The 23,142-nt window shown below is 39.4% G+C and overlaps 3 protein-coding genes across 3 annotated transcripts in view; 1 reads left to right on the top strand and 2 right to left on the bottom strand.

The window, feature by feature from the left end:
* Positions 1–5: 5 nt before the first annotated feature.
* mrpl49 (mitochondrial ribosomal protein L49) lies at positions 6–895 on the bottom strand. Its single transcript, XM_033629979.2, has one exon. It carries the CDS (start codon positions 842–844, stop codon positions 305–307), a length of 540 nt encoding a protein of 179 aa, XP_033485870.1. The 5' UTR covers positions 845–895; the 3' UTR covers positions 6–304.
* Positions 896–10,027: 9,132 nt separating this feature from the next.
* The window catches only part of LOC117257869 (uncharacterized), a 38,003-nt gene continuing 24,888 nt past the window's right edge, over positions 10,028–23,142 (top strand). Inside the window, exons 1-4 of the mRNA XM_078170422.1 lie at positions 10,028–10,496; positions 10,606–10,698; positions 19,627–19,752; positions 21,926–22,075. Coding sequence (XP_078026548.1) covers positions 10,472–10,496; positions 10,606–10,698; positions 19,627–19,752; positions 21,926–22,075 — 394 coding nt within the window. The 5' untranslated portion in view covers positions 10,028–10,471. The remainder of the gene's footprint in view (positions 10,497–10,605; positions 10,699–19,626; positions 19,753–21,925; positions 22,076–23,142) is intronic.
* On the bottom strand, positions 14,543–17,170 carry LOC144464170 (zinc finger BED domain-containing protein 4-like). Its single transcript, XM_078170310.1, has 2 exons — positions 15,119–17,170; positions 14,543–14,973 (listed from the first exon to the last, which is right to left on the bottom strand). Exons 1-2 carry the CDS (start codon positions 16,527–16,529, stop codon positions 14,543–14,545), a joined length of 1,842 nt encoding a protein of 613 aa, XP_078026436.1. The 5' UTR covers positions 16,530–17,170.

Below are 23,142 nucleotides of genomic sequence, written 5' to 3'. Positions count from 1 at the left end.
GTGGCTATGCTTTTATATTTAATGTTTCATTCATAACATACACGTATGTACACTGTTAAACAGCTGATGATCTCACAACTTAAATATTTCTCTGGTGTCTTAAGAAAGTTCAATAAAGTGGCAGTCAAAAACTGTCCTTCCATATGGATTTAAAGCACTGAAGGACAATGTTTAAGGTGTTGAGATGTCAGCTGATCCCAGTAAGGTCCCAGCTGTCCTCTCCATCTCCACATGGACAGCTCTGTGCCCCCTGCGCATGTTGTTGTGACAGTCCTGGAAGCTCAGCACTGCTTCATCACTGCAGTCAGAAGCCTTTGCTGAGCAACCATTGTTTCAGCTCATTGTCCACATGACCTTTGACCGTCAGGGTCATGGTGACCTCATTGACCTGTGTGGGCAGCTCTTTGCCCGTCACCTCCTTCAGGTATTGTTTCACGTCCTTCTCCAGAGCCCAGATGTCCCCTTCCACTTTCCGTACGAGCGTTGTCTTACGGCTGCCGTGGGTCACGTCGGTGTAAACTGGGATGTTGTGCATGCGGGAGCGGCGGATCATGTAGGGCAGAGGCGGCGGTGAATCTGCAGGAGGGGTCCAGCCGGACGGAGTGGGACCGGCATGTTTAGGCGGAGCCGGGACTCGTGACGGTGGGATGAGCCGCTCTACGAACTTGTATTCCTCCGTAGATTCATTTATCAACCTCTTTGGTTTGTCTGGAGCAGCGTTACAGACAAACCTAAGCCCGACAGCCGCGGCAGGAGGTCCCGGTGAGCGGATGTGTAGGCTGATGGCTCCTCGCAGCGCACTGCGGAGCACGGTGGACTGTAGGAACATGCAGGCCGCCATCATCTTTATCTTCTTCCTGTTCTTTTTCTTCTTCGTGTGATTAATGGCGGTTGGCAGGCAACTTATAGGTGCATTCCGCCACCTTCTGTACGGGAGTGTGTATCTGAATCACATAAGTAAACCCATTGTTATGTTAGATTTTCCTGCTTAATCCTGTTTTGTCCAAAAAAAAACTAAAAATGGCTCTGTACCCTACGGGAGCGTATTACATTCACTTGACAAATTAAAAAAAAAGCTGTTTGATTGACTATTTTTTCTGTTTTTCGGAGTAATTTTTTTGTTTTTCTGTTTTTCATGGTAATTTTTTTCCCTGTTTTTCGTGGTAATTTTTTTTTCTGTTTTTCGGGGTAATTCTTTCTGTTTTTCTGAGTATTTTTTTTCTGAGTTAAGAGAGCAATAGAACAACAGACACTTTCATTCCTTTCTTGAGAGCTTGATATAATGGAAGCAAACATGACCCGCTTGTTTAGTTTAATCCAGTTTTACTTTGTTTTGGGTTTGAGACACTGGGAGATACTCTTGTCTTTAAGTCATATAGATGGTGTTATCATTAGTTTGTCGACTTTACGCAGGCACCTTAAGACTTTGCAGTTGTTCAGACGAAAAGCCCATTCAGATCTGGACATGGCAGTGTTTCTCCAGAATCAGTAGGACACATATGGCAAGCTCCGTGTATCTTAACTCAGAAAAACAGAAAAAATACCCTGAAAAACGGAAAAAAATTACTCAATAAAACAGATTTTTTTTTTAATTTGTCAAGTGAATGCAATACGCTTCCGTAGTACCCTACATCCCCAGAATTTCTTTGTGAAATTTCTTTGATATTTAATGTAATTCCATTTCTTTCTAGTGCCCTAATGAGTACTTGTCTTTCTTGATGGTATTATGGACACTAACATTACATGTTCCACTGTTTCTTGTGAGTTGCAATAATTACACTTTCCTGTAGCATGTTTGTTGACTATTCTCAATGTACCATTTAGGCCACAGTGACCAAACCTGATCCTAGATATGATCTCCTCCTCTTTCTTACTCTTGTTCTCTTTTATCATTTCTCCCACTTGTCTCTGAATGTTATAATAATATCTGCCTTTACTTTCTATATCCCACATTTCCTGCCATTTCTTTTTCAACTCTGCTTTAATGATGTTCTTTATTTCAGCTTTGCTATACGTTATACTCATACAAACTGTACCCCTCTTTGTTGCTCCTTTAACATACTTGTCAGGCAGTTCATTCCCTTCCACCCCAATATGTGCAGGAACCCAAAAAAGTGCAATATCCACCCCAGCTTTTCTGATTCTGTGTACTGAATGAACAATGTCTAATACTATATCCTGTCTTGTTTCTGACTGCATGTTATGAATACTTGTTATTGCACTACCGGAATCAGAGCATATCACCACTCTGTTTGGTTTCACCACCTCAGTCCAGTTCAGAGTGAGCAGAATATCTGATAATTCACCTGTATATACAGATATATTGTCAGTAACTCTTTTACATGAAACAAAATTTTTATCTGGTATGACAAAAGCTATTCCCACCCTGCCACTCTGCCTTAGATCATCTGTGTATATCTCCATATGGTCTGAATAATTTCTTTTTATGTATTTACCAACAACATTTATGTCTATCCTCCCCTTTCCTTTATTCAACAGATTACAATCAACTCTTGTATTCTCTATAGTCCATGGTAGTGTGACAGAGAGTGGCACAGTGGGACTCAGCACCTTATCAGCTATGCCAATATCTGCAACCTTTGCCTGTATAGCCCAGCTGAAACTCCTGATTTTTTGATTTTCTAGTTCTCGACAGAGTTCTAGCAGCTCTTGATTTGGATGACTTCCATCATGTCCCCTCAAATTAGCCCAGTATGATAAACTATCTGGAGACGTCTTATCTCCATCGGCATTTCCCCCATCTCTACCTGCAAAGCTGGTGTTGGAGTTGTCTTCATGGCCCCACAGCACAGCCTTAATGCGTGGATGTTGGATAACATCCAATTTAGATAGTAGTGTCTTTGAGGCAGAATTACAGTATATATGATGCACTCATAGTCTATCACGGCTCTAACCAGACTGATATACACAGTTTTTAATGCTGTTCTGCTAGCTCCCCACTCTCTACCTCTCAAGCATCTCATGATGTTCACTACCTTTTTGAATTTCTCCACCATCTTCTCAATGTGCACATTCCATGTAAGATTTTTATCAAAATAGACTCCCAAGTACTTAAAGCAGTCTACTCTCTCCAGGTCCTCACCATAGAGTTTTAACTTGATGTCATTTTCAACTTTCTTTTTAGTGAAAAATACTGCTTTTGTCTTTGATACTGAAAATCTGAAACCCCATTCCAATGCCCATGCTTCTACTTGTTCTATTGCCTGCTGTAACTTCCTAATAATGTACTTAATATTTCTGCCCCTCTTCCACATAACCCCGTCATCTGCAAACAGCGACACTCCTACTCTGATGTTGTATCTACATTATTAAACACTTCGTTAATCATGATTGAAAATAATATTGGGCTGACAATTCTCCCCTGTGGTGTACCGTTCTCTGCTAAATATTCATTGCTGAACTCCTTCCCTATTCTTACAGATATTTTCCTGTCAGTAAAAAATTCTAATCCACTTGATCATTTTGCCTCTTATCCCAATTTTATACAGTTTAATTAAGAGACCGTCTTTCCACATCATGTCATATGCTTTCTCTACATCAAAGAATACAGCTACCACACTTTCTTTGTTAGTCTGAGCCTTCCTAATTTCATGTTCTAACCTGAGGGCAGGATCTATAGTACTTCTTCCTTTTCTGAAACCACTCTGGTAACATCTTATTTCTCCTCTGGTTTCCAGATAATAAATTAATCTATCATTTATCATTTTCTCCATAAGTTTACCCAAACGCGACGTCAGGGCTATGGGCCTGTAACTCTCTACCAGGCTAGGATCTTTCCCTATTTTGCAAATGGGAGCAATAGTAGATGCCTTCCACTGCCTGGGCAAAGTCCCTTCTTCCCACACCTTATTATACAATTTTAACAACATATTCTTACTCTTCTTACTCTCACTTAAATTATCCAACATAGCATAACAAATTTGATCTTTCCCTGGCATTGTCCTTCCACATTTCTTTAACATCTTATTTAACTCTCTCAATGAAAATGCCATATTCATTGTATTGTCATACTCACTCTCATCCCGCAGCACCTCCTTGAATCTTAATATTGTTTCTTCTCTACATCTTTTTTCTTTATCACTCAGATTTCCTGTACTATGTACTTTAACAAATGAAATGATTGACAGAGTCTCCGATGTGAACAATGAAATATACTTGCTTGGTGATATGAATATAGACTGGATAGCCAGTAACTGTCCAAGGAAGAAAAAAATATCATCACAAATTAGTGCTTGCAATATATCACAAATTGTTTCCTCTCCAACAAGAATCTCTACCAATCAAGCAGGCCATACTTCCTCTACATGTATTGATCATATATACACCAATGTACCTGAGCTATGCTCAAATACAGTCTCTGTACCTGTAGGTTTTAGTGACCACAATTTGGTTGCTTTCAGCAGGAAGGCTAAAATTCCTAAAGTAAGAGCCAAAGTTGTATATGTAACGAAAATGTATATGTAACGAATTAATGGATGGTAAAAATTGTATGTCTCAATTCAAGTGTGTAGAGGATAGAGATGTTAAGATATTGTTGAAGTCTCTTCCGGAATATGGCAGTGCAGGCACTGATAATCTAGACAATAAGGTATTAAGTATTGCTGCTGATTACATTTTGGGTCCTTTAAGTCACATTGTGAATACATGTCTGTTATGTGGGGTATATCCTAGACTGTGGAAGGAGGGAAAAATCATTCCACCCGCAGAGGAATCCAGAAGGGTTCGGTGCAATGTGGATTGGGCAGCAGACCAAGGCGGAGGCCTTGGTGGTCCGATCCTCGGTTACAGAAGTTGGCTCTTGGGACATGGAATGTCACCTCTCTGGCGGGGAAGGAGCCGGAGCTTGTGGAAGAGGTTGAGCGCTACCGGCTAGATATAGTTGGCCTCACCTCGACACATAGTTCCGGCTCTGGAACCCTAGTCCTTGAGAGGGGTTGGACTCTCTCCTTCGCTGGAGTTGCTCCAGGTGAGAGGCGGAGGGCCGGGGTGGGCTTTCTGATAGCCCTCAGACTCTCTGCCTGTACGTATATATCCAAATGTAAAGGTATTGTTTTTGGGTCACGATATAAATTGATTTCTAAGCCTAAACTGGAGCTATCTATATCTGGAGAACCCATAAAACAGGTGTACAAAGCCAAATTGCTGGGCCTAGTCCTTGATAGTCATCTATCATGGACTGAGCACATCAATACAGTTGTCAGTAAAATGGGCCAAGGCACTGAAGTTACAAGAAAGTGCTCTCCTTATGTACAATCACACATGCTGGGTCAAGTGTCCAAATCATTAATTTTGAGCCACTTGGACTATTGTTCAATAGTATGGTCATCTGCATCCAAAACTAATCTTGCAAAATTACAAGTCTCACATAATAGGGATGCTAGACTTGTTCTGGGCTGCTCAATAAGAACTAGCACTGAAAAGTTGCATTCTAGCCTTTCTTGGCTCACCATTGAGGATTTTTTTAAACTATGGCCACATTTTTTAGCTGCATTATTAACTTAAAAAATCCAGTATTTTTATTTGAGCAAATAATTTATTGCAATAACACACATAAACACAACACTAGATTTGCCAGTAATGGTCATATTGTGGTTCCCAGTCTAAGGACTAACTCATTGCAAAAAACTGTCATTTACAGAGCCATAACATACTGGAATAGTTTACCTTTCAAAATCCGGCTAATTAAAAATAAATTATCCTTTAAAAAGGACATGCAGAGGTATCTGCTGGTCTGTAGATGAATGTGAAAAGTAGAAGGTATGCTCTGTGCGTGTTTACAATATGTCTTTTCTGACTTTTAAAAAAATATATATATATATTTTCAATATATTGATTATTTAGTATTCTACTTTAATGTATGTAGCCTACAGTGTACCCAATTTTGAACTGAAATGACTGAATGTAATTCCTTTTTTTCCTTCTTTATTTTCTTTTCTTCTTTTTTTTCTGTTTAACTTTCATATAAACATAAGCTTTGTATTTTATAATGCAAATTGATGAAATTGTTTTATATGTAATGTAGTGTAATATATTGTATGTAAGGTGTGGACCCCAGGAAGACTAGGTGATTGCCAAGGCATTCAGCTAATGGGGATCCTTAAAATAAACATAAATAAACATAAACATTAGCTCTGCCTTACCTTTACTATCTACTATATTATTTACATTATCTCTCATTACTGGATATCCATATTCTTTATAATGACCTGACATTTTCTTAATTATTCCCCACACTTTCCCTAGTGGTGTGGTTCTTCCTAGAGAATCACAGTATTTCCTCCAATACTCCCATTTAGCGGTCTTAATTATGCTTCTCACTATAGCTTGGCTTCTCTTGTAATTTATTAAGTTTTGAAAACATAATGTCCTTTTCAGCAGTTTAAAAGCTTTATTATGGTTTTTAATAGCTTCTGCACATTCCTTTGTCCACCAGGGAACCAACTTTGTCCTTTTAGTGTCACCACTTCTAGGGATACATTGTTTTGCAGCATCTAATATACCCTTTCTGATATCAGCGCACCAGTTATCAATTGATTGGTTTATATTTACACTATTTAAGTTGCATTCACTTAATACTTTAAATACCTTCCAGTTAGCTTCCTCTAACTTCCACCTCTTTTCTCTCTCATTCAGATCTACTTCATTTTCTGTTCCTATATGAATACTGATTGGGTAATGATCACTCCCCATTGTGCTATCATTCAGTACCCTCCATTCACTTATTGCACCCAAAGTTTGAGAGTTGAGTGTGACATCAATAGCTGATTCTGTGCCTTTTGCCAAATTCACCCTCGTCCCTGCCCCGTTATTTAAACACACCAGCTCTTTTTCATCCATGAGATCTTCTATAATTTCCCCATTTGCATCTTGTTGATTCCCCCAGAGTTTGCTGTGTGCATTAAAATCCCAGCACCAGATTATTTTTCCCCTCCATTGTGCCAAGATGGACTCTAACTTTCCTTTGTCTAAATGTTTGCATGGGTTATAGAAATTGATTATTTTTATGCCTCCATCACGAGTCCACACTTCAACTACATTCACCTCTAGTTCTTGCACATACTTTATTTCCCTATACCTTATCCCCTGCTTTACAAATATTGCACACCCTCCCCCACTTCCACTTGTTCTATCTCTGCATATGCAAGAATATCCAGTTATCACAAACTTATATTATATATATATATATATAGGCCTATATATATATATATATATATATATATATATATATATATATATATATATATATATATATATATATATGTGTGTGTGTGTATATAGGCCTATATATATATATATATATATATATACACACACATATGTATGTATATATATTTAAGCAATATCACACAAGAGGGAGTGATGTTCTACTGTGATATCGTCACGGCTGTGACTCGGTCGTAGGCACGAGGCCGCAGGCAAAATAGATAATTTAAGCATTTTATTTGTCTTCCGCCAACAAAAATAGTTCCCTCAGGACTCCGCTGTCACCGTTGCTATGTAACGCTGACATGGTGCGCCAGGCACTTACTCTTTATACACATTTATCTGCACGTTTCCATTAGCCTAATTGTGCAGCCAGTGAAATAAGTTTCTGGTGACTGCATGGTGGACTGTGGCTTCACAGGCACAGCCGACTCTGCCTTCTGATCTGACACTATGTTGCTTTTCTCCAAGTCATTGAGCTCCGCTGATGAAACACTGACAAACCTGGATGTGTGCTCAGATGGATTCAGCTTCTCCTCTCCCTCATCTTCCTCTGATGACCATTCATAGTTCAATTCAAAACTTATTTTAGGAAATAAATCCATATTTTTGGCTGTTTGACAGTGGATGAATTAATTAGCCTACAACGCAACTGCTGACCTAACTGACACTAACCATCAGTTTTGATTTGACTGTTGATTGCAATCAGCTGTGAGGCGGAGTGATACATACACAGTGAAATAACCGTGATGTTGTACTCCAATATCATCACGGTTTTACTGTCTCTCGACCAATCAGATTGCAGGGCCGGAACTAACAGGCCGGAACTAACTGTTATACAACAGTTAGTTCCGGTCTGTATAAATATATTTATACAACAGTTAGTTCCGGCCTGTACATAGACATATATACATAGACACCGCATCGACTGCCTGAGCGCGTCCTCGCCAGCCGCCATCTTGGATGGGTCTCGCTTCGCCTCCACAGTGCATTCACTTCTATTGAGGAAGGAGCTGTATGTACAAGTAAAATAGAATAACTCGCTGAATTTTCAACTGATTTTCACGCGGTTTGGTTTGTTACAAACGGCACACATGTAGTTATGATACAGGATGCTTTCGTACATTAAAAATGCGGGATTTCATGCTTTAATACTTCCTGCAGATAGCAACAGCATGTTATTTAGGTCACAACACAGTTATTTTATTCACCTCAACCCCAGAGTGGGATGTATATATATATATATATATATATATATATATATATATATATATATATAGCCTATAGGCTATAGATAGATATAGATATACACACACATATATATACACTGTATAAACACAATATACACAATACAAAACATAGTATAGCATATTAATAAATTTATTAATATATTTTAATAAAGAAAAAGCTCTATTGTTGATTGAGTTTATTTCTCACACACACCCACTCTCTTTTATACCCACAGCCATCAGACTTAATAATTCTTTGTTAAATAGATGATCTTATAGACTTCTTTGAAATTTTCTTTTCAGGGATTAGTAAAGATATTCTTATTACACTGACTGCTGTGATCCCTCAAAAGTAGTAAAAAACATTTTCAGTATTTACATAAACACTGAAATTAATTTTGGTATTGGTATTATAACTATGAAAATGGGACTGTGGTCAAGATAATTTGAAAAAAGATACAGAAGGATGAGCAGCAGGGGATATTTGCAGCACAGCTGGTGGAAAAGTGAATATGTGCACAAAGGTGTGCTAGGCAAGGCAAGGCAAGTTTATTTGTATAGCACAATTCAACACAAGGTAATTCAAAGTGCTTTACAGAGACATTAAAAGCAACAAGACACAATTTAAAACAATAAAAACAGTCGATTGAAAAGGGAAATAGAAATTGAGAATGATAGTGATAATAATAAAATACAGTAACATAAAATAAAAACAGGCTCAATACATTGAACCGTCAGGATAAGAAAAGAAGTAAAATAATAAAAGGCATAAATCAGCAGTGTGTAGTTAAAAAGTATGGGCAGCAGAATACAGCAGGTAAGTATTTAATCTAAGAGTACGCTTCAGTAAACAATAGTGTTTTTAGCCCTGATTTAAAGGAGCTGACAGTTTGAGCAAACCTCAGATCTACATATTATGCTATACATAATATGCTATACTGTGTTTTGTATTGTGTATATGGTGTTTATACAGTATGTTTATACAGTATATAAATACTATATATATATATATATATATATCTATAGCCTATAGGCTATATATATATATATATATATATATATATATATATATATATATATATATATATATATCCCACTCTGGGGTTGAGGTGAATAAAAGCACTGTGTTGTGACCTAAATAACATGCTGTTGCTATCTGCAGAAATTATTAAAGCATGAAATCCCGCATTTTTAATGTACGAAAGCATCCTGTGTCATAACTACATGTGTGTCGTTTGTAAGAAACCAAACCGCGTGAAAATCAGTTGAAAATTCAGCGAGTTATTCTATTTTACTTGTGCATACAGCTCCTCCCTCAATAGAAGTGAATGCACTGTGGAGGCGAAGCGAGACCCATCCAAGATGGCGGCCGGCGAGGACGTCGGCTCCAATAGGCAGCGGCAGTCAATGCGGCGTCTATGTATGTATGACTATGCGGCCTGTATAAATATATTTATACAACAGTTAGTTCCGGCCTGTTAGTTCCGGCCTGTTAGTGTCATGTATATATTTATACAACAGTATACAACAAGTACAACAGTATAAATATAGGTTAAATATAGGGCTAAATAGGTAAGCAGTTTATCCACTGTCTTTGGTATCATCAAGATGTCCGCTACAGAAGTCTATGTGAATCACGTGACCATTCAGTTGGAACTTCCGTTGTCGCAACTCTTTTTATCCAGACGGGCCTGGCTTGATCCGTTATTATTAAATTCTATTATAGATCTTGTGCATCAGTGTTTCGTAGAGGTATAAGGACTTTATTGTACAGCTTCGAAAATTGTGGACCGCCATTAAGTAAGGGGAACATCCCTGATCTATGGGTGTGTCACACAAACACCCAGTCTACTGGTAACGTCATGCAAACGGAAAGTGATACTAGGTGATTTAGGGGAACTCCAGAGCTAAGCTAAGTCAATGCTATAACGGCGTGTTAGAAATTCTCCATAAATGGTACTGTTGTTATCAAACCGTAATGAAACTAACGTTATGAAACGTTAGTAACATGCGTTATAATGCTTTCGATATTGGCTGTCTTCGGTAAGTATCTTAAAAGTAGACAAATGTCCTTCCTGGTCTCTGCTAACGTTAGCCTAGCTCAGTGTCTATAACGCAGAGAACTAAACCAAGAAACCTCTGTGTCTTCAAGGCTGTTTCGCTGTCTTCATGGTACCAGGGCTGTGCTGTCGTGAAAAGGAATATGCAACAAGTAATGGAGAGTGTTGTCCGATGTGTCACGAAGGTAAAATGTAACCCTGTCCCCCTCTCTCTAATCTAAATGACACGACTCCACACGGACGTGGGGGGGGGGCCCATCCTAAATTAGTGTGTAGAAAATGTAAAGTGAAATATGTGCACACCATGATGCAGGTCATGTAAAACATGCCAGCACTGATAAACATAATAACAACATATCTTTCTATTTTGCCTTCACTGATAAAACTACGTTGTCAGTGCGTTTCATGCAACTAATTCACTTTTACTTTCACTTATTCATTTTTTGTTGGCCAGTTGGTTTCATCACTGTATTTTTGATATATGTTGTGTTTATGTATAGCAAATTTAGTTTTAGATACACTCGGTAAATTTAGTAGCATATATATAATGAAATGACGATAATTCCAAAAGAAGATTAACTGAAAAGATGCAGTTTATTAAAATGATGTTTTCAGCACCTGTGACCAGTATTTTAGGAATGGCAACTTATTATTTCAATTTCAATCAATTTTATTTATAAAGCCCAATATCACAAATCACAATTTGCCTCACAGGGCTTTACAGCACACGACATCCCTCTGTCCTTTGGACCCTCACAGCGGATAAGGAAAAACTCCCCCAAAAAAAACGTTTCAGGGCTTGATGCTAACTTTTTCCCAAGGAGCACATGTGCTCCTAAGTTGAAAAAGTAAGGAGCGCACAAAGAAGTTTAGGGGCACAATGTAAATTGATCAAATAATGTGTTTTCCGTAATAAACGTGATGCAAATAGACATTTACAAGCAAAATTATTTAATGAATTTGTATACAAAATGTACAGAAAGGTAAAATCATCAAGTTTTGAAAAAGTATTGCAATTTAATTTTCTCTTTAATGTTATTATCTTATATATATTATCTTTGCAATATGATTATCTTATATAATGTTATTACTATCCTAAAACATTCTCCAGGTCCTCTGAAACTCTGCAGGACTTATTTCCATCCTGCCCAGCAGCGGTACTGTGGCGAACGGAGCAGGCTTCCTCGGAGGTCCGCCACTTTTCCCAGTCTCTCGTCTCCGCCTCACTTTGACTAAAGCCTCTTTCACACAGAGCGCAATTTTCGCGGCGCCCACCACAGGATAGGGCGCAGAGCAAGCGGAGAGCAAGGCGCGCAAGACAGTATTTGGGGGAGTACAGGCTCGTTCAGGAGCTACAGCTCCATGGTGACCGCTTCCGTGTCTACTCAAGGCTCTTCTTGGCTATTGGATGCGCCGAGGTGTCGTCACAGCCCGTTGCAGTGAAATTAAAAAATTTTCAAGCACAGGCTGGCGGCCGCCGCGGCATGTGCCCTCTTGCACCGCTCAGCTCGGCGGCAGAGGGGTGCGCTCTTGCGCCGCGGTAGCTCATGCACAATGAATGGGTTCGTCCATCGGCGGAGGTCTGCACTTTGCGCGCTCTGTGTGAAAAGGGCTTTATTTCCACCCTGCCCAGCAGCGGTACTGTGGCGAACGGTCCCTAACTGCAGGGAGAACGGAGCAGACTTCACCGTAGGTCTGCCGCTTCCTCCACGCTTTGACTTATTTCCACCCTGCCAACAGTGGGACTTATATTCATTGTGCAGACAGTGGCTTGGAAAACCGCCCATAACCGTGTCACACGGGGAAGAGGGAAGGCTGCTGGAGTTCCTCCAACATTTGCGGTTAGATAATCATATTTTTTTATTGACAAAAATATAGGCTGCTTCGGCTGATTTTTTTATGTGCACATGTGCCCCTAAATATTTTTTACAGTTCGCACACAGCTATTTTTAGCCGCAAATGCGAGTGAAACGCTCACACTGTCGAGCCCTGCCTTTAACGGCGGAAAAAAACGGTAGAAACCTCAGGAAGAGCAACTGAGGAGGGATCCCTCTTCCAGGATGGACAGACGTGCAATAGATGTCGTACAGAACAGATCAACATAAAAAATTAACAGTAATCCATATGACAAAATGAGACAGAAAGAGAGAGAGACAGAGGGAGATGCAGGACAGACGGTAATGACAGTAGCTTACAACAACATTAATGAAAGTAATAATATTATAATTAATAATAATATATTAATATCTGATAGTATACATGTGTGACAATAATCATATGTGTATAATAACAGTAGAAGTATGACTAATGATAACAGCAGCCTAAGTCAGCCTAACTAGGGGCTGGTACAAGGCAAGCCTGAGCCAGCCCTAACTATAAGCTTTATCAAAGAGGAAAGTCTTAAGTCTAGTCTTAAATGTGGAGACGGTGTCTGCCTCCCGAACCGCAACAGGAAGATGATTCCACAGGAGAGGAGCCTGATAGCTGAAGGCTCTGGCTCCTGATCTACTTTTGGAGACTTTAGGGACCACGAGTAACCCTGCATTCTCAGAACCCAGTGTTCTGGTGGGACAGTATGGCACTATGAGCTCTCTAAGATATGACGGAGCTTGACCATTTAGAGTTTTATAAGTTAACAGTAGGATTTTAAATTCAATTCTGGATTTTACAGGGAGCCAGTGCAGAGAAGCTAAAACAGGAGAAATATGATCTCGTTTCTTAGTTCCTGTTAGTACACGTGCTGCTGCATTCTGAATAAGCTGGAGAGTTTTTAAAGACTTATTAGAGCTACCTGATAATAGAGAGTTACAGTAATCCAGCCTTGAGGTAACAAAAGCGTGGACCAATTTTTCTGCATCATTTCAGGTCAGGATAGGCCTAATTTTCGCAGTATTACGCAGATGAAAAAATGCAGTCCGTGAGGTTTGTTTTAAATGAGAATTAAAAGACAAATCTTGATCAAATGTTACTCCGAGGTTTCTTACCATAGTGCTAGATAGACTTGTAGTCAAGACCGCCTAAACCGAGACCAAGACACTACCAAGACCAGAGAGTTTCAAGACCAAGACAAGACCAAGACCAAGACCAGGACAGACCAAGTCAAGACCAAGACTAGTTGAGCTCAAGACCAAGACCGAGACCGAGACAAAAAAAAACAAACTAGTTTTTTTGTCATTTTGCATGAGTTGTAGAACATAAGCACCATACTGGGTTCAGCTGCTTAGTATAAATATGAGATTGTATTATTTAAACTACAGGCACAATAATACAGAGACAGTGCATGTCTTGTGTTATGTGTGAACTCACTATAAATGTTTTCATCAATTGGCTGAAATCAAATGTGTAGCAATTGCATGACCGCTATTTCTACACTATTAGAGGACTGACTCTTGAGTGCTGTTAAGGACTGACATGACTATTAACTAGTCCCAAAGACATCTAACAAAATAACAAGCCTCCAACACTACCCTGCACCTCAGAAAAGTCTAATGAATGGGAAATATGTTACTGATTTAAATTGTACTTAATTTGTAGATGAAACGTGAATTTTAAATATTAAAGATACACACAATTATCAACTTGAAATTGCATTACAGTAGCCAAATTACACTGTATAATATCAGCATCACTGAAATGGCATAGGCCTAATGCTTAATCAATCACAACGATATGCAAATATTATTCAAAGGCCAATGATGCCATATATTTATTCAAACAAGGCCATTGTAAGCACAATACTGTAATTAAATACACAGACACACATGCAGGTGCATCAAAAAATGCATTAAATCAAATGCAAAATACAAATAGTTTACAAAACTGTACTTCAAATTGTACATTAACAAGAGGAAGAACTGGTGATCACAAGATTCTGTCACCTTGATGTGTGCAATGGCATCTCATTTCTAACACACTTTATCAATATATGAAGCCTGTAGTTCAGTGGGACAAGAACAATAGAACACAGACATCACAAAGAACAGATACATAAACTAATACATTAAAACTGTAGAACAAGTAGTTCACATGTTAAAGCTGTCGCTGATTGCACTTCAAGAACACTAAAAACTGCAGCATCTTATGGCCTAGCCGTGCTCTGTGGGGTCTCATTAGAATGCCTCCTCTGCTAAAAACTCTCTCCACTGGGGCAGAAGAGGCAGGGATAGAGAGGACTTTTAAGGCAACATTGTGTAGTTGAGGGAAATGCTCTTGGTTTTTTGACCAAAAGGTCAGTGCATCACAGTCATAGTCATTCATGTTGTCTAGGTACTTGCTTATTTGTGCAGTAATGCTTGAGTCCCAGGTTGTGCTGTGCTGCATCTTAAAAGCCTTGTAGCGTGAAAGAAGACGCTGATGTTTCAGGGGTGGTGGTGAGTCATGGCACAATTCTCCTGCATCTTCCGCATCTTCTGCTAGCGGTGCAGCAGTTGCATCTCGGTCTACCTCTCTGATCAAAAGGTCTGGAAAAAGGTGCACACACACACACACACACACACACACACACACATACACACAAACAAAATACAGGATTAAACAGGATGCTGCTGATGACAATATAATAACAATAACTGTAATAATAACAACAACCATAATAATTATAGCCACCTGTTAATGATTTCTTAAGGTCGTCTCTGAACCTCTTCAGTGCTGGACTGGATTCCCCATTATGGACATCTAAATCTACCCAGCTCAAACCAAACTGGGGATCAAGCATGGCGGCAAGGAAGTAGATCCGATGATTAAATGGCTCCTCGGGATCCCCCTGCTCCATGTTGATCCTTCTGAAGATCCCTGAGAACCTTTTTTCTAAGGACTTTTTTAGTGCTCTAACTATTGTCACAATCTGCGGCAGCTGCACTTCCATCTTGTTGAGATGAGTTCTTAAGTCCAGGACGGTGGGGACCACCATGCTGATGGTAACCACAGTGTCTCCTTCTGTGAGGTCTGTTGCCTCAGAAAAAGGCTCAAGCACAGTACAAAGGTCTTTCAGCTGGGCCCATTCTCGGACTGAAAACGCAATATTTTCTGTATCACATTCGCTGCACATTTCTGTGACAGCCCGGTGGTCAAGTGTGGTGAGAGCTTTTAACTGTTTTAAGGTGCTATTCCAGCGTGTGTTGTTAGCTGCCGGGATAGATTTATTAGCCCCAAAGTGGGTCTCAAACATGTCTCTGACCTTAGAACTGCTGTGAAGCAGGGTTGTGAACTTGGTGGCCTTAGCAATGGCTCTTGCTATTGCCTTCACTTCTTTCATGCCATCACTGACGACCAGTTGGAGCGAGTGTGCGAAGCAAGACAGGCGTTCACCTGATGACCATGGCTGTTCAAAGTCTTCTACGTCCTCCCACATCATTTCATCATCAAGGTCATCACTGTCACTTTCAGGTTGCTCTGAGTCCGACAATCTCACTTTAAAGGCCCGCTTCATGTTGGATGCGTTATCCGTCAGAATGAAGCTTATTTTGTTGCTAATGCCATACTCCTCAACAATTTCATCAAATTCTGAGGCGATTCGTTCACCACAGTGCTTCCCTGTGAAACGCCGACAATCCAGCAAAAAGGATTTTAAACTGTAGGAGTCCTTGTCTTCGCAGGCAATATGCGCAGTAACTCCAAGGAAGGAGCGAAGCCTCCTGTCAGACCAGAGGTCGGTTGTAAGTGCAACACTTGCCTGAGCTTCCAGTGCTTTGATGATGTCATCCTTAACCTTACTGACTAGATAAGGTATCTGCTTCTCTGTCAAGCTGGTCCTAGACACAGGAGTGTATTTGCAGTCCATGACAGAAAGAAAGTGTCTAAAATTTGGATTTTCTACTAGAGACAGGGGCAGAGAGCATCCAATGACAAGGTCCTGGAGGATGGCTTGTGTAATGGCCTGTTGCCTGGATGAATTTGGGGCATATAAGTGGACTCTTTGCGCAAAGGAAGATATTGTCTGCTGTGTGGTGTCTGCCATCGCCAGTGATGCAGGTCCTGCTTTGTACTCCAAGTACCTGCAAAATAGGGAAAGAGACATCTGTAAGACATCTGTTCATATTCAACCACAACAAACTGTCTTGCAAGTGATATGAAAATTAAGTGTACAGTCTAAACATCAGGTCTTTGCATTATGAAACCTAAATCCAATCCAGTATGACACATTAACAGATCATCTCTGTATTTGACTTCATCTTTTTGCATAACTGCAGCACTATGCCTGCTCCTCCTGTCAGCCAACTAACTCATGTGTATTGTTGATAAGAAATGAAACCAATCTTAACAGAAAATACACTTCTACTCTATAAGGTCTGATGTTGTTCTCTACAGAATCTGTAGCCTAAACCATTCTGCAGCTGTAGTGGCATGATAGGTATGATAGGGCCACACAGAAGAGGACTTAACCGTGTTAACCACATCACACATTATACATACATGTACCACATCATATACCACATCAAACATTTAATAAAATAAAATATATAATAATAAAATAAGGCTGCATTGCATGTTGATCATTTAGGCACGAGAGCAAGCGTGTGTGTGAGTGTGAGTGTGTGTGTGTGTGTGTGTGTGTGTGTGTGTGTGTGTGTGTGTGTGTGTGCGCTCTCACGGATTGACAGACTGTGTGCAGCGGCAGCGACACCATACCGTACCGTACCCCACCCCCACCCTTCCTCCCCCACCACCGTCACCACACATGGTGGTGGTGGTGGTGGTGGTGGTTTTCAGTGCGAAACACTGAAATCCAAACAGAGACGACCAATGCTACAGCTGTTCGTTAGCTGAAGTCAAAGCCATTCAATTGGCAAACAGTTCAAAAGGTTGCCAATTCAAAGAGCTAGCTACCTGTACTTAGCATGTGTTTACATTCGGTGTTCACCAGGTTAATAAAGTCCGCAGAGGCTTACAAAAATCTATCCCTATTATCTAACTTTATACCGCACATGTAAGAACGCATAATAAGTCACAATAATAAATTACACACATAATCTGTTTGGTCACGGGAGGTTGGAGAGGTGGTTAACGTTACTGCTAACGAAGTATCAGAGCTAGTTGCTTACCTTTCCCGGTGTTTTCGCTCCAGATGTCTGGTGAAAGTCGATGTGGTCCCTCCTGTCTCCATTAAACACACTTTGCAAAATTTACATATTGCAGAATGCTTCTTCTTCTTTGTTGTGTGGCAAACGAACTCTTTATGGTCTGTAAAACCAAACCTGACGACTGCCGAATTCACTGACATTTTGCGTCCTCCTCCATCGATCCGTGACCGTGCTTTAGAGGGGGGGCGTGAGAGGACGAGCGCCAACGCCGTCTGTGTCACAAAATGCATGTGATTGGTACCGATTGAAGGGGGCGTATAATGATATCAAAAAAAAAACTGTGCCTGCCTGGATATTATAGGTTACAAATCCCTTCGAGACCGCTCGGCCAGTCCGAGACATTGCGAGACCGATAGACCCGAGACCGAGACAAGACTGAGACCAAAGACTGTCGAGGCCGTGACAAGACCAAGACCGCAAAAAAGTGGTCTCGAGAACTACAAGTCTAGTGCTAGAGGCCAGAGCAATGCCATCTAGAGAAACTATGTCATCAGATAAAGAGTCTCTGAGTTGTTTGAGGCCAAGAACAATAACTTCAGTTTTGTCTGAATTTAACATCAGGAAATTGGTGCTCATCCAGGTTTTTTATGTCTTTAAGGCATTTTTAAGTTTAGTTAATTGATTACTTTCTTCTGGCTTCATAGATAAATACAGCTGTGTATCATCCGCATAACAATGGAAATTTACAGAGTGATTTCTAATGATGATACCTAAAGGAAGCATATATATAGAGTAAATAGGATTGGGTCGAGCACAGAACCATGCGGAACTCCAAAACAAACTTTAGTACGTAAGGATGATTCATTATGAACGTGAACAAACTGAAAACAATCAGATTAATAAGATTTAAACCAGCTTAGTGCAGAACCTTTTAGGCCAATTAAGTGTTCCAGTCTCTGTAGCAGAATTGGATGGTCAATTGTGTCAAACGCTGCACTAAGATCTAATAAAACAAGTACAGAGACAAGTCCTTTGTCTGAAGCAATCAGAAGGTCATTTGTAATTCTAACTAGTGCTTTCTCAGTGCTATGATGCACTCTAAATCCTGACTGAAATTCCTCAAATAAATTATTATCATGGAGAAAATCACACAGCTGGTCTGCGACTACTTTCTCAAGGATCTTTGAAAAAAAGGGAAGATTAGATATTGATCTATAGTTGGCTAACACCTCTGGATCCAGGGTGGGCTTTTTTTGCTTGCTAATCATATATTTACATTTCCCTCATCTTTACCACATCATGTGTACATAACCCTAAATAATTAATAACACACATCACAAAAAAACATACAGTGAAAGAGTTTAAGTGTGAATCTTTATGTTGAGATCCACAGGATATTAGTGAATGGAGTCTGATATACATTAAGTAATCACAGCTGGGCTGAATTTAGCCTGTTATTTATTTAGTATAAAGTCTGATAGAGTAGTTTATATCGAAGAAAAAAATAAATAAACTAAAGCAAGAAAATACAGCAGCTGATATTTGTAAGTCAATTTTAATCTCTAACAGTAGTGGTTTGACAAGTGATTCAAATGAAATGTATAAACGGAGAAAAGGAAAATGCAAGTTAAGTAAAATACAAACTTGCCATTTTTTGTTCAAGCTTTGATAGATTCCCCAAAAACTGAAGCCATCACTGTAAGAAACAAACTTCCCCTCTGATTTCCTCCTTCTTACGTTCATGTGATATGATGTGGTTTCTTCCTGTGGAGGAAAAAAAACACCAAAACTAAAATTGAACCAAATGCAGTCACTGTGTTAGTTGATGAAGATAACTGGGCTGGATGTAAAAGTATGTAACCACTAAATAGCTGACGTCAGTGGGAGCATGTTAAATCAGTATTTAAACTGAGCTTTCATAAATTTAACTCAACAGTGAATATTTAGCTTTCCTGCGGTTTGTGAAGTAAACATTTTCATACATTGGCCTAACAAAAACCTGAAACAAGATTGTTACTGACTGCATTAGGTACTTAACTTCCCATCATATCTTGTGAATAATGTGATATTGACAGTGTTTTTTGTCTTGAACAGGCACAGTTGTTAAAAGAGACTGCACACCATTCTCAGGCACACGGTGCGTCCCCTGTGTGCATGGCACTTATATGAACCAACCCAATGGCCTCAATAAGTGTTTCCCTTGCACCTCCTGTGACCAGGGTATGTCCATAATGAATTCACATTTCTGTCTTTCTTCATTCTCATTGACAACCTCCAAATTCAGTGTGATTTGGACAAATGTAGAAATGTGGAAAAGGTTTGATTATGTTGATGTTTGACAAAACCATAGTTCACAGTCAAAGCCCAAGGCCCTGACACACTAAGTGTTGGCACGTCGGTAAGCATCTGTTACTCTAGTTGGTGCGCTGTGTCCCACACTGTTGCCTCTCATTGGCTAGGGGTGTGCCATATCATCTTGTTCACAATAATACCGGTTTTAATTTTAATATGATATGAAAAATTCATACAATAAAAAAAAAAGAATGATATTTCAGCTTGTTGACATAATGACTTCATACTGTTACCCACGGCAAGGACAAGCATGGCTGAAAGCAAAATTATTTTTAACTCCTTGGTGGTTCCAAAAAGAGGATCACCTTCAGTAGTGGGCAATAAACTGTGGCGCCCTGAATGTTTTATGAACAGCCCAGGACTTCTCAGACTCTTTTAGCGATTTACCGCTCAGAGGGAACTCATTCAGCGGCTCCTCCTCTGGAAGCAGCACAGCGTCTCTCCCTCTCCTCTCTCACTGTGCGCACACAGGAATTGATGTCGCCAAGTGATTTTGTCATAAACCTTTGGTAATGTACGTGATGCGGCTCAACAAAAAAACTACATATATGTAAATGTGTAATAGTTATGGTATCATAACAGCCTGTTACAGGTTACAGTTTAAGTTAGAGGAGAAATGGCAGAGCATAAAGGTCCAGGTGGAAAAAAAACCCAACTTGATCACTAAGGGTTTTTGAAAAGAGAAGGAAATCACTTGTAGATATATACATTATATTATATTTTTTTGTATTTGGGATCTGTTTAAATGTGTAATTTGTGGTAGATTTTATTTTGTTAATCTATTAATATTGTATACAGAATCTGAATTTCACTCTGAGTTACTGTTGTTGTTTACAAACTAAAGAAATAAGAGATCATTTTTATTTAGCTTTTATTGAATATTTGAAGGCAAACTAATAGGTTGACACGTAAAACGATATCACTTATTTTGTTGTAATTCTATGTTCTTTAATTAATAATACATGCTTTTTTACTAATTTGACATGTCGTCAAGAATATTGTTATCACGCACATACCCTGAAATATCATGATATTATTTTAGGGCCATATTGCCCACCCCTATTGTTGGCTTGGGCTTTAGAAAATGTGATGAGTGCATGTCTCATTTTATTCTGGCACTTTATATATTGAATATATATATGAATATATACTGTATATGAAGACATACTGTATATTGAGTAATCAGTTAAGTCAAGGAATTAATCAGCAGAGTACTGATAATGAAAATAATCCTAAATTGCAGCCAAGGAATTAATATATTTGACACAAAATAAAGGATGTGATAATGTGCTGCTTGGTCAACAGCATGTCTGCTGATCCCTTATAATTAAGGAAATGCTCTTACAGGTTGCGTTTTAGCAAGCCTGTGCTTGATATCGAGCCTTAATTGCACAATGTTTACAGAGTTTAATTCTAAATAATAGAGTATTGACAAATAAAAAGCCATTAGAAATTAATACATCAAAACTGCATTTAAATATTTTTAGGAAACTCCAAGTAAAATTTCATAATGTTATTGCAAAATTCCAGGCTTTAAAATGTAAGTTTTTTTATTGCATTTACCAAGGTGTCATCATATTTTCTCACTATTATTTTATTTCCCGCTTTAACCTTTCGAGTTTTTATTTTGTTATTGATTTAGTTTTAAAGACACCTCTCTTAGCACCTAAAAGCCACCTAAAAGGTATTTGGCCAGCTCCTGTGTGTCATCATATTCCATCTTACAATTATTGTATGTCCTGCTTTAACATTTACAGTTTTTATTTTGTTATTGATTTTTCTTAGCACCTAAAAGCCACCTAAAAAGTAAGTCTAACCCACTGAGCAGCAACAGGAGCTCTGATTGGCTGGCTCCTATGTCAGGAGTTTGGCCAATCAGAGCTCCTGCTGCGACTGTGTGGGTTAGATTTCAATTTTTCTTTGGTTGCAGCCAACCAAGTAGCACGTAATCACATTATTTCAAATATTATTTAAGCTTTAATAAAACATATGAATGTATGTTTAACAATAATACTAATAATTGTGTTTCTGTTGCCTTTAGGTCTCTTTGCCAAACAGCAGTGCACAGCAACAAGTGACACTGTGTGTGGTGTTTTAGAGGGCTACTTCTGCAAATTGAAGGATGATACAGGCTGTAGTTTGGCTCAAAAACATAGACCTTGTGAATCTGGTCACAGGATAAAAACACCTGGTAAGAAAAATTAAAGTCAGACTAGTCTGGCAATGAGTGCCCTCACATGAACACTACCCTGGCTTTGTAACCTGTTTATTCAGCTCCATGTTTACATGGTGTATTTTTAAGTTTCAAGTTTATTCACACGTCAACAAAAAGTACAGTTGCACACACATCAGCACCAGGGTATACCAAAGTATACCCCACGACATGTGAAAAGGGGCACCACATAGAATCTACTTAAAGCTTAATGGGAGTGTAATCAGTATCCAGGTCCTGAGCCTCAGCAACAGTTCAGGTACGTCTTTTACTCCAAATCCAGCAGATTTGTCATTTTTGTGCCTGTGTGGTTCCTGGTGGTCTGGCGCCTCATTTTTAAGGAGAATCCACACTAAATGTTTGCGTGTGTACAAATTAGGAAATGTACAGTACAGGCCAAAAGTTTGGACACACCTTCTCATTCAATGCGTTTTCTTTATTTTCATGACTATTTACATTGTAGATTCTCACTGAAGGCATCAAAACTATGAATGAACACATGTGGAGTTATGTACTTAACAAAAAAAGGTGAAATAACTGAAAACATGTTTTATATTCTAGTTTCTTCAAAATAGCCACCCTTTGCTCTGATTACTGCTTTGCACACTCTTGGCATTCTCTCCATGAGCTTCAAGAGGTAGTCACCTGAAATGGTTTTCCAACAGTCTTGAAGGAGTTCCCAGAGGTTTTTAGCACTTGTTGGCCCCTTTGCCTTCACTCTGCGGTCCAGCTCACCCCTAACCATCTCGATTGGGTTCAGGTCCGGTGACTGTGGAGGCCAGGTCATCTGCCGCAGCACTCCATCACTCTCCTTCTTGGTCAGATAGCCCTTACACAGCCTGGAGGTATGTTTGGGGTCATTGTCCTGTTGAAAAATAAATGATCGTCCAACTAAACGCAAACCGGATGGGATGGCATGTCGCTGCAGGATGCTGTGGTAGCCATGCTGGTTCAGTGTGCTTTCAATTTTGAATAAATCCCCAACAGTGTCACCAGCAAAACACCCCCACACCATCACACCTCCTCCTCCATGCATCACAGTGGGA

Source organism: Epinephelus lanceolatus, chromosome 8 (genome assembly GCF_041903045.1).
Source record: "Epinephelus lanceolatus isolate andai-2023 chromosome 8, ASM4190304v1, whole genome shotgun sequence".
NCBI lineage: Eukaryota > Metazoa > Chordata > Actinopteri > Perciformes > Serranidae > Epinephelus > Epinephelus lanceolatus.
The sequence above is the reverse complement of the archived record's forward strand: the minus strand, read 5'-3'. Positions and strand labels throughout refer to the sequence as shown.

Bases quoted from the DNA above. Each gene is read 5' to 3' on its own strand.
- mrpl49 (XM_033629979.2), bottom strand. From the start codon at position 844: ATGATGGCGGCCTGCATGTTCCTACAGTCCACCGTGCTCCGCAGTGCG.
- LOC144464170 (XM_078170310.1), bottom strand. From the start codon at position 16,529: ATGTCTCTTTCCCTATTTTGCAGGTACTTGGAGTACAAAGCAGGACCT. The intron at 14,974-15,118 runs GTGGCTATAATT...ACCTTTTTCCAG, and splicing joins CCTTAAGAAATCATTAACAG to ACCTTTTGATCAGAGAGGTA.